General features: G+C 40.7%; 1 protein-coding gene across 1 annotated transcript in view; it reads right to left on the bottom strand.

Moving 5' to 3' along the window:
• Positions 1 to 391: 391 nt before the first annotated feature.
• Positions 392 to 11363, bottom strand: part of LOC102740866 (uncharacterized) — a 22420-nt gene continuing 11448 nt past the window's right edge. The window contains exons 4-5 of the mRNA XM_081807501.1: positions 1781 to 3506; positions 392 to 1568 (exon numbers count right to left, since the gene is read on the bottom strand). Coding sequence (XP_081663627.1) covers positions 1813 to 3506 — 1694 coding nt within the window. The 3' untranslated portion in view covers positions 392 to 1568; positions 1781 to 1812. The remainder of the gene's footprint in view (positions 1569 to 1780; positions 3507 to 11363) is intronic.

Below are 11363 nucleotides of genomic sequence, written 5' to 3'. Positions count from 1 at the left end.
TTTAAAAAAATAAAATAAAATAATGCAATGTAGACTCTGAGATCTGGGCATCTGAAAATATACTACTCAACATATTATCAGGAATGGATTAGATACAGATAACGAGAAAAAGCTGTAGTTGGTAAATTTTGATTTCTCATTTAAGATGGTAATAATTTACATAGTTTTTCTTTTTTTTTTTTAGATTTTATTTATTTTTTTTTTAAAGATTTATTTATTTATTTGACAGAGAGAGACACAGTGAGAGAGGGAACACAAGCGGGGGAGTGGGAGAGGGAGAAGCAGGCTTCCCGCGGAGCAGGGAGCCCAACATGGGGCTTGATCCCAGGACCCTGGGATCATGACCTGAGCCGAAGGCAGACGCTTAACGACTGAGCCACCCAGGCGCCCCAAGATTTTATTTATTTATTTGACAGAGAGAGACACAGCGAGAGAGGGAACACAAGCAGGGGTAGTGGGAGAGGGAGAGGCTTCCCGCAGAGCAGGGAGCCTGATGCGGGGCTCGATCCCAGGACCCTGGGACCATGACCTGAGCCGAAGGCAGACGCTTAACGACTGAGCCACCCAGGCGCCCCCATAGTTTTTCTTCTTTTAGTAGTTTTTTTTCTTTTAATGGAGCTACTTGGCTATCATTTTGTTGATATATTATTTTTCCCTTAAAGTAGTAATTAGAAAATGTGGAATAACAACTTCTGCTTTTGGAATTTGCTTTAGAAAAATCACCTCTCCTTGATTTTATAAAAAAGCTCTATAACTCTAAAGGAATTTCTTCTATAATTTGTTTGCAGTATGAATTATCTGGTGCAGCAAAATTTATGAGCTCTAAAATGGAGAGCTTCCTGCCCTTGTTATATTCTAAAGCTTCTGTCATAGAATAAATTATCTGGTGTTCAAAAAGGGATAGATGGTAAAAACAAAACAAAAAGGGGGGCCCCTGGGTGGCTCAGTCGGTTAAGCATCTGCCTTTGGCTCAGGTCATGATCCCGGGGTCTTGGGATTGAGCCCATCGGGCTCCCCATTCAGCTACACCCCCCATTCACCTGTGCGCATGTGCTCTCTCTCTCAAATAAATAAAATCTAAAACAAAAACAAAAAAGGGAATAGATGGTAATAAAATGCTTACATCTTACTGTACTCAAAAATATTCTTACCATTTGACTTCTCTAATAACATACAATAATGATGATAGTAGCAATAATAACAGATACTGAGTATCCGATACTGTCCAAAGGGAGTTGCATAATCATTTATAATTTAATCAATGTGATATCATTACATTATTTTACACAAAGAAACTGAGGCACAGAGAGGTTAAGTAACTTCTCCAATTTCACAGGAAATGGTGAAATAGAGATGGTGCTCAATAAAGGATATACTCCAGCATTCCATTCCAAGGTTACAGAGATTCTTAAAAATGTATAATGGGTTCCAGAAGTTATTTCTGCATTCTTTAATACAGGCTTTCTAAAAATGAGTTGATTTTGAGCACAAACAAAAGGATGTCCTAAATTCATTACGAACATAATATGGGTTCTCTAACATTCCAGAGGTGATGAAGACATTAAAGCCTTTCTTTTTTTTTTTTTTTTTTAAAGATTTTATTTACTTATCTGAGAGAGAGAATGGGAGACAGAGAGCATGAGAGGGGGAGGATCAGAGGGAGAAGCAGACTCCCCGCTGAGCAGGGAGCCCGACGCGGGACTCGATCCCGGGACTCCAGGATCATGACCTGAGCTGAAGGCAGTCGCTTAACCAACTGAGCCACCCAGGCGCCCAAAGCCTTTCTTATATTAAATCATATTCAAGGCTTTTTCAATTATGAAGCCTCATGTGTTGAGCAAGTTGTGAATGACGTCTAAAGTCTTTACCACATTGAACACACATATAAGGTTTCTCACCAGTATGGATCCTTTGATGTAGAGTAAGTTCTGAGCCACGACTAAAGGCCTTCCCACATTCCTTACATTCATAGGGTTTCTCACCAGAATGAGTTCTTAGATGTTCAGTAAGATGTGAGCCACGAATAAAGGCCTTCCCACATTGCTTACATTCATAGGGTTTTTCACCTCTATGAATTCTCTGGTGTTCACTAAGTTGTGAGCCATAAATAAAAGCCTTGTCACATTCCTTACATTTGTAGGGTTTCTCACCTGTATGAATTCTCTGGTGATACGTAAGTTGTGTGGCACGAAAAAAGGTCTTCCCACATTCCTTACATTCATAATGCTTCTCACCATGAATTTTCTCATGTTGAGTAAGATATGCACCACGAATAAAAGCCTTTCCACACTCCTTACATTCAAAGGGTTTCTCACCTGTATGAATTCTCTGATGTTCACTAAGTTGTTTGCCACAAATAAAGGCCTTCTCACATTCTTTACATTTGTAGGGTTTTTCACCTGTATGAATTCTCTGATGTTGAGTAAGATTAGAATTAGAAATAAAGGCTTTCCCACAGTCTTTGCATTTATAGGGTCTCTCACCTGTATGAACTCTCAGATGGTAAGTTAGTTGTGAGCCACGAAAAAAGGCCTTCCCACATTCTTTACATTCATAGGGTTTTTCACCTGTATGGATTCTCTGATGTTCATTAAGTTGGGAGGCACATAAAAAGGCCTTCCCACATTCTTTACATCTGTAAGGCTTTTCACCAGTATGAACTCTTTGATGATAAGTAAGGTGTGAACCAAGAATAAAGGCCTTTCCACATTCCTTACACTCATAGGGTTTCTCACCACTATGAATTCTCTGATGGTAAGTGAGTTGAGAGCCAAGGATAAAGGACTTCCCACATTCCTTACATTCATAGGGTTTTTCACCACTATGAATTCTCTGATGTAGAGTATACTGTGAACAATAACTAAAGGCTTTTCCACATTTCTCACATTCATATGGTTTCTCTCCTGTATGAACTCTCTGATGTTCAGTGAGCTGTGAACCGCGAATAAAAGCCTTCCCACATGCCTTACACTGGTAAGGTTTTTCATTAGTATGAATTTTCTGATGTTGAATCAGATCAGAACTACGGCCAAAAGCCTTCCCACATTCCATACACTCATAAGGCTTTTCACCATTCTGAATCCTCTGATGTTGAATATAGGCTGGCTTTTTGCTGAAGGTCTTCCTATGTTTCTTAACTTCGGAGTGTTTTTCTTTATTATGGCTTTTCTCATGTTGAGTAAGGCATGACAGGTAGTTGAAAGCTTGTTCACATTTCTTACATTTGTACAATTTTTCCTTGGTAGGATTTATCTGATGAAGAATAGGTGACATAGAATGGCTTTGAGTGGCCTTTTCTCCACAGGTTATTTTCATGTGCATGTAAAGTCCTTCCTGACTTTCCTGTTGACCCTCAAACTTTCCTTTGCCCTCCATCGTATCTCTAAGACCACTGTAATCAAGGTTATGACTGATAGGTTTCCTCATACTCTCCCATTGCAGTGATTCCATTTCATAAGCTCCCTTTTCTGGAGATGACTTTTTGGTCTCACAACTGGATTCCAAGTCTGGAAGATAACAAGAAAGCAAATTCCTGCTGCTTCCGTTTACAAGGAGAAATGAAACTTCTGAAGTAAAAATGGTAGAAAAAGTAAAAATTCTTATAAGAACAGAATGGCTTAAACAGTGCTGAAATATTTTGTGCAATTAAAATAAAAGGCACAAGGAGAAAACATAGAATAAGGGGAGTTTATAGGGAGGAAAGTAATTAGAGAAACAGTTTAAGTGTGTGGTTCTTAAAGTTTGGAGTGGATTAGAATCCAACCAAGGAAGCTTATAAAATAACAGCAAAAACCATCCCCTGGAAACATTCGATCAAATGTCTGGGTAGATATCCAATCTATGAACAAGTCCTATTACCTCTCCTATTAATCAACTATCTGACCATATCCACTACTATTGCCCTAGGCCAAACCACCTGTCTCTCACTGTAATAGCCTCTTGACTGGTCTCTGTTCTTTGAACTTGGCCCCTACCCTTTGTTCTTCACATAGAAGCCAGAAGAATTCTTTAAAACTGTAATTCAGGGGTGCCTGGGTGGCTCAGTCGTTAAGCGTCTGCCTTCGGCTCAGGTCATGGTCTCAGGGTCCTGGGATTGAGCCCTGCATCGGGCTGCCTGCTCAGCGGGAGGCCTGCTTCTTCCTCTCCCACTGCCCCTGCTTGTGTTCCTGCTCTCACTATCTCTCTCTGTCAAATGAATAAATAAAAAAAAAAAATCTTAAAAAAAAAATAAAAAAATTAAACTGTAATTCAGGTGCACCTGGGGGGCTCAGTCATTAAGTGTCTGCCTTTGGCTCAGGTCATGATCCCGGGGGTCCTGGGATCCAGCCCCACGTTGGGCTCCCTGCTCAGCGGGAAGCCTGCTTCTCCCTCTCCCACTCCCCCTGCTTGTGTTCCCTCTCTTGCTGTCTCTCTCTGTCAAATAAATAAATAAAATCTTTAAAAAAATGTAATTCATATCACATTACTCCCCTGCAAAAATCTTCTAAGAGTTTACCATCTCAGAATAATACCCAAAGTCCTTACTTATTAGGGCCCACAAGACCTTACTCTACATGCGTTTGCCCTTCTCTGATGTCATCTCTTACCACTCCTAATTATTCATTCTGTTCTCACCACAATGGCTTCCTTGCTGTTCAAAAATGCCAAGCATGTGCCTCTGTGTTTACCTTTTGGAATGCTCTTTCCCCAGATATCTGCTCTCTCACTTCAGTTTTCTGCTCAAATGTCACATTATCAAAACACCCAATATGGAATTGCACCTATATTACATTTATTACTAATGGATATACTATTTTTAAAGTTCCTTGTCTGTCTCCCCCATGCTTAATCAAAGCAATGACTTTGCTTCATTCTCTGCTTTATTTTTAGTGCCTAGAACCATTGCTTGCATATTGATGCTCAATATTTGTCAGCAACTTTAAAAATGCAAATTTTCCTTCATTTATCAATCTCCCCAGATGCTTCTGGTATAGAAAAAAATTAGAAAATACAGCTTAAAACCTTTCAATGGTTTACCCCTTCTACTTCAAATAAAATCCAAATTCCTGTTCACGGACTAAAAGCCCCTGCATGATCCATTCCTTGATTACCTTTCTGACCTCATTTTGAACCATTACTATCTTCAGAAACAATGCTCTAACCTTACTGGCTTTATTTAAGTTCCTGGAACATATCAAATTCTTTCCCATTTCAGACTCTCACATGCTGTTCCATCTGCGAGAAATGCTCTCTGCCTGGCCAATTCTTTTTTGTCTGAAATGTCCTAACTTAAATGGCAGCTGCTCAGAAAGACTATCCCGGAAAACTCTAATTGAGTCTGTGCTTTATCTTAATCTCTATACTTGTTTCAATTTTTCCAATTCTAGAATTATATTTCATTTATTTATGTTGGTCTTCCTACTCCTCAAGCTTTACAAGTGTAGAAAAAATATGCCTGTTTATATTCCCCAGAACATAGAAAGCATACACAATATTTTCTTTTTCCCTTTATACATTTTTTCAGGTCTTCCTTCCCAGTACATTCCACTCAAGGCCAAATGTTTTATTTCCCAGAAAAGCATCTCTAAAATATTCTAGAAAGAATGACAAGTTTACACAGTAAAGAAAGTTTTAAGTTATTCTGAACAAAGATGAATAGGTATAACTTTTAAATGTAGAAGAACACTATCCAATATGACTGGAGCATGATGCACAGTCTCTTGACAGCACTGCACATAGGCTGTAGAATATAACAGAGGATGATATTAAGAAAGAAAATCAACACAAATCAGCAAAATCAAATGTAAACAGTCTTTAGAAATGAATCAGAGGGGCTCCTGGGTGGTACAGTCGGTTAAACATCTGACTCTTGATTTCAGCTCAGGTCATGATCTCAGGGTTGTGAGACTGAGCCCCTCCTCGGGCTCTGCGCTGGGCGTGGACCCTGTTCAAGATTCTCTCTCTCACCCTCTCTTTGCCCCTCCCCTCTCTAAAAATTTTTTAAAAAAAGAAATGAGTCAGAAATCCAAGGAAAACATGCTTTTGCTGAAAAGCAGAAATTGTAAACAAAAACAAAAACAAAAAATCCCACACAGCTCAGTTTAACATCAACTCATGTCAGCAAAATTTACTGGGATGAGATATTTGGCTTTTACTTTGTTTTTGAAAGAGAAGCACAATATGGTTTACAAAACACTAGGAAAGAACCCAACTGGAATATGGTGATTAAGGGTACAGTGTAAGGGATCAAATAAATCCAGTTTAGACCCAACTGCTCTCCATGTTATAATAACATGATTAAATTGTTATTTTTGTTGTCATTAAATTAATGGAAGAAAAAATGAGAAAACTGAAAAAGAGGTAATGGCTGAAGATGACAAAATGGAGTCTGAAAAGCAGAAGTCATCTGGGGAGACCTCTTTCATTCTTGCCCCCCTCAACTCCTGCTGAACTGATCTACTAAATTGCTCTTGAATCTGATCCTTATCCCCAATGGCACTAGCAACACTGTGAGAAAGCCCAGAGCACCTCTTGTTTGAACCTCTTGTTTGAACAATAACCTACTCAGTCATGTCCTGAGACCCTTTCTTCTAATCTCCATCTGGCAGTCAAGAATGATATATTAAATATGTAAATTGCATTGTTTCACTGTCCTACTTAAGATTCTTCATTAGCTTGCAAATGCTTTGGGGACAAAATTCAAAGATAAGAAATACATATTATATTATGATCAAATACACAAACATAAAACAAATAGGTCATGAAATTATCTTTGCTACATGGGATGCATTTTGATTTTTTAAAAAAATTTTCTCTTCTGGGGGCGCCTGGGTGGCTCATTCGTTAAGTGTCTGTCTTCAGCTCAGGTCGTGATCCCAGCGTCCTGGGATCGAGCCCCGCATCGGGCTCCCTGCTCGGCGGGAAGCCTGCTTCTCCCTCTCCCATCCCCCCGCTTGTGTTCCCTCTCTCGCTGTGTCTATCTCTGTCAAATAAATAAATAAAATATTTAAAAAAAATTTTTTTTTCTCTTCTGTTACTTTCTTTAAGAAACAAAACCAAAATATTTTTTAAAATGCTGCTCATAACCCACAAGTCATTTTTTTTCCACAAGTCATTTTTTAAAGATTTATTTATTTATTTTAGAGAGGGAGAAAAGGCACGTGCGCCAAGTGGGAGGAGGGGCAGAGGAAGAGGGAGAGAATCCTCAAGCAGACTCCCCACTGAACGCGGATCCCGATGATGTGGCTCCATCCCAGGACCTCAAGATCATGACCAGAGCCAAAATCAAGAGTCAGATGCTTAACCAACTGAGCCACCCAAGCACCTCTACCAAGTCATTTTTATAACCCCTAGAAGGTTCTTCCTGGCCTAGACCCTGCCAGACTCTTCCAAACTCACACCTGGCATCTGTCCCTCACTAGGCTCCAACTATAAGGGCCTTCTTTGAATACCTCATATTACACCAAGCTCCATCCTCCTATGGCCTTCAGTACACTGTTGCCTCTGCCAGGAATGCTCCTTCCCTCTACCCTCAGCCTCCCTACCTGCTTTACATCCTTTCAGGGCTCACCTGAAACTTCACGTCCCTTTGCTATTCCTGAAAAGCTGTCCCCAATCCCAGACTCCAGCAATGCTGCACCTGTAATTCTCTCTTATATTAAGACAGCCACTCCACCCACTACAGCCTACAAGAGAAGCCCCCAGAGCTTTGGATGTTGGTAAGACCTCCATATCCTGCTATTAATGCTGGCTTCTCCCAGGAAGGCTTGACTTCCATCAGCTCTTAGTCCAACAATGCCACTACCCTTAGGTTATAATAGGAAGAAGTACTCATCTTCCCCAGAGAAACTACTCCAGGACCAATCCTGGAATTGGGATACCTGGGTATCCCAATACTCCTGGAAAGCCCTGGTTTCCTGCGTCCTTGTTCAACATTAAGACTCTCATCCTATTCTGGGTCTAGACATCTTTTATTGTGACACAGTATTCTCTTGCACTCTAACCAGTAGGCCTTCAGGAACTCACAGTATACTTTCTGCAAATACTCTGCAACCTCAGCCTCCTTCCCTTCTGTGTGTTCTCTTCACCTCTTGCTCTGTTTGCAACCTTGAGCACACTGCTTCCTCTGAAGCACTATTTTCCTCCACCTCATTCCACCTACCTTCCCCCCACAGTAGACATAATAGACCTTGTTATTTCCAATTATGGCAAGACCCTCAAAATCTCAATTTCGAGTAACCATCCTTTCTGATCACTAACACCCATATTTCCTGATCACTTACTCTTGTACCATCTCTCCAATATTTATCTCCATCTTAAAGACTCCTTTGAAATAAAAACAAAACAACCTCTCCTTTGATTCTACGGTTCACCCTGCAGCTCCTATTCATTTACTGTACTCCTTCCTGGTAAAACTTCTCAAAAGAGATGTCTGTTATTTCCTGTCAATAATTTTCCCCCCTTTCTCTCCCACCCTCAGAACTTAACATTTTTGTCATATTTCCTTCTAGGCTTTTTTCCTTGCACTTTTATGCAGTTGAAATAGTACTACATATACAAACTTGAATCATACTTCTTTGTCCTAATTATCATAGCACTATTATTAAAAACTTCTAATACATTTTAAAACTCTATTTGTACTTTTGAGAATTCCTCAAATGGGCCCTCAACACTGCCTGGTGAGTTAAGTCACTGTCCCACAACAGTTTTTATTGTTGGCTTATTTATTCTCTTTTTAATCCTCTACAATCAGGTTGTCATTCCTCTCATTTCCAAACCTACTCTGTCTGGGTCACCAGTACCCTTTGTCTTGCCAAATCCAATAGCCAGGTCTCATCCTTCATCCTCCTTGACCTCATAGCAGCATCTCTCACAGTTAACCGCTCCCTCCTTGTGTTTGTCATTGGCTTCCAGTCCTCCGCATTCCTGATTGCATCCTAGATCATAGATTACTTAAGTAACTCCTGACTTAAGTAGCCCCTGGACTTCACCTTGACTTCCATCTAGATCAATTCCCTCCATAATCTCATCTAACCCCATAATCCAGAGATTAACCTCATATTTATTCCTCAGTCCTGACTACCATCCTGCAGGCTTTTAAATGCTTATCTAACTTCTCTATTAAGGATATTTAATGGCCATCTCAAATGCATTACTCTTGACTTCCTTCTGCAAGCTTCCAAATTCTGATGCCTCTTTCTATTTCTAATCCTTCAGCAAATCCTGTCAATTTTACCCTCAAATATAACCAGACTATAACACATTCTCATCACCTTCACATATTAAACCCCATTCCAAGCCACTATTATCTCTAATGTGGAATCCTGAACTAGTCCTCTAACTGATCTTCCTGCTTTCATTCTTATCCTCATTCTACACAAGCACCCAGAGTGATCTTTAAACAAAGATCCCCTACTCACCTGCACAAAACCTCCAAGGCTTCTTATGCTTAGAATAAAATCTCATTCCTTGCAATGGCCTATGTGGCCTTATACGACCTGTTCTCTGCCTATTTCTCTGACTTCATCATTAATTTCCACTTTCACTCTCCTCGTTCTAACCACACAACCTTCCTGCCGATCCTCAAATAAGTGAAGTTCAGCATTTCCTCAGGACCTTTGCACTTCTGTTCCATCTGCCTAAACACACACTTTTTTTTTTTTTTTTTTTGGCATGGCTACTTTCATTTAGGCCTCAGTTCAAAATTAGCTCCTCTGGGAGATCATCCCTGATTATCCTAATCTAAGAACACAGCAGGCTCTCAACAAACACTTGCTGGCTGGAGATACCAACTCAATTAAAAAAGAAATAAGAGAATTATCTCTGGAAGAAACCAAAGGTAGTTTCCTCATTAAAACAAAAGGGGAATATGAGAGAGGAAGAGTGGTAAATGTGAGCTGGAAGGGAAGTTCCTTTGGGAACTCATATTGATATCACCTTCCTGCTGAGACCTTAGACTCCCTTCCACAGGCATTTGAAGAGAGAGCTTCACACAAACATCTCAAAGTGCTGCCATGTCACAGACCAGCTGTATTATCAACAAGAGCTGCTCTTATGTGACTAGCTCTTTATTCACCTGAGCTCCTTCTTCTTGTCATGGCTCTCATCACCATCCAGGGGTCCTTCCCTTGCTCCAATAAAGAAAATACATCTGGTTTAGGGATCGAACATCCAGCTTAAAAGAAATGGGATATGATCATGGTACGGGAGTCCCAGATTCAAATCCAGTCCATTGGTCACCAAAGAGAGACACTGAAGGAAGTGACAGAGGAAAATGTGAAGGTCTGAAGGATGAGAAATAAGAAAGCATACACAGTGAAGCTGTCTACTTCTGTTATCTAGGATGCAAGGGGAAGTTATTCAAATAATAAATGTGTCTTAAAGCTATCAGTGGAAGGGAGGAAGAGAAGGGACAAAAGCAGGGAAGGAAGGTGTCTTGTTTTGCAGAACCAACAGTTCCGGCCAAGGAGACACCTAAGTAGGTGTTTTACCTGATAGCCCCTTGCTAAGTGCGTCTAGCCCAGTAGCCCCTGATGTGAGTCAGGTTGAGCTGGAAGGGAGCTGAGGACCTGCACAGAAGCTCCCCTGAGCTGACCTGAAGTTACCTTTAGCTCACTGTAATACTGAGATGTACTACATGTTGGCTAATTGAATTTAAATTTTAAAAAATACTACTAAGGGGGTGCCTGGGTGGCTCAGTCGTTAAGCGTCTGCCTTCGGCTCAGGTCATGATCCCAGGGTCCTGGGATCGAGCCCCACATCGGGCTCCCTGCTCCGCAGGAAGCCTGCTTCTCCCTCTCCCACTCCCCCTGCTTATGTTCCCTCTTGCTGTCTCTCTCTCTGTCAAATAAATAAATAAAATCTTTAAAAAAAAATACTACTAAGATCTCTTCCTATGAGTAGAGTTTTGTGCCATTTTTTGAACATACAATGTACACACTGGCACGTTGAAATGCTCGACATGTGCAACTGGACCAGAAGTGCCCATATGAGCTCCCTGCCCCTGCATCCTGCATAAAAACTTCCTATACTAACCCCACAGGGAGACAGTGCTTTCAGAACGATCTCCTGGTTTCCTTACTTGTAACAAGTAATAAAAAGTTCTTTACTTTCAACATTTCCTTGGATTGTGTGCAATTTGCTGCACAACAAGCAGTGAACTACTCGAGTTCGGTTACACTTCTTTTTTTTTTTTTTTTTTTAAAGATTTTATTTATTTATTTGAGACAGAGAGAATGAGAGAGAGAGAGCACATGAGAGGGGGGAGGGTCAGAGGGAGAAGCGGGCACCCTGCCGAGCAGGGAGCCCGACGCGGGACTCGATCCAGGGACTCCAGGATCATGACCTGAGCCGAAGGCAGTCGCTTAACCAACTGAGCCACCCAG

Source organism: Leptonychotes weddellii, chromosome 16 (genome assembly GCF_054177405.1).
Source record: "Leptonychotes weddellii isolate Sample4059 chromosome 16, ASM5417740v2, whole genome shotgun sequence".
In the NCBI taxonomy this organism is placed as follows: domain Eukaryota; kingdom Metazoa; phylum Chordata; class Mammalia; order Carnivora; family Phocidae; genus Leptonychotes; species Leptonychotes weddellii.
This window is presented reverse-complemented; position numbering and strand designations above follow the sequence as displayed.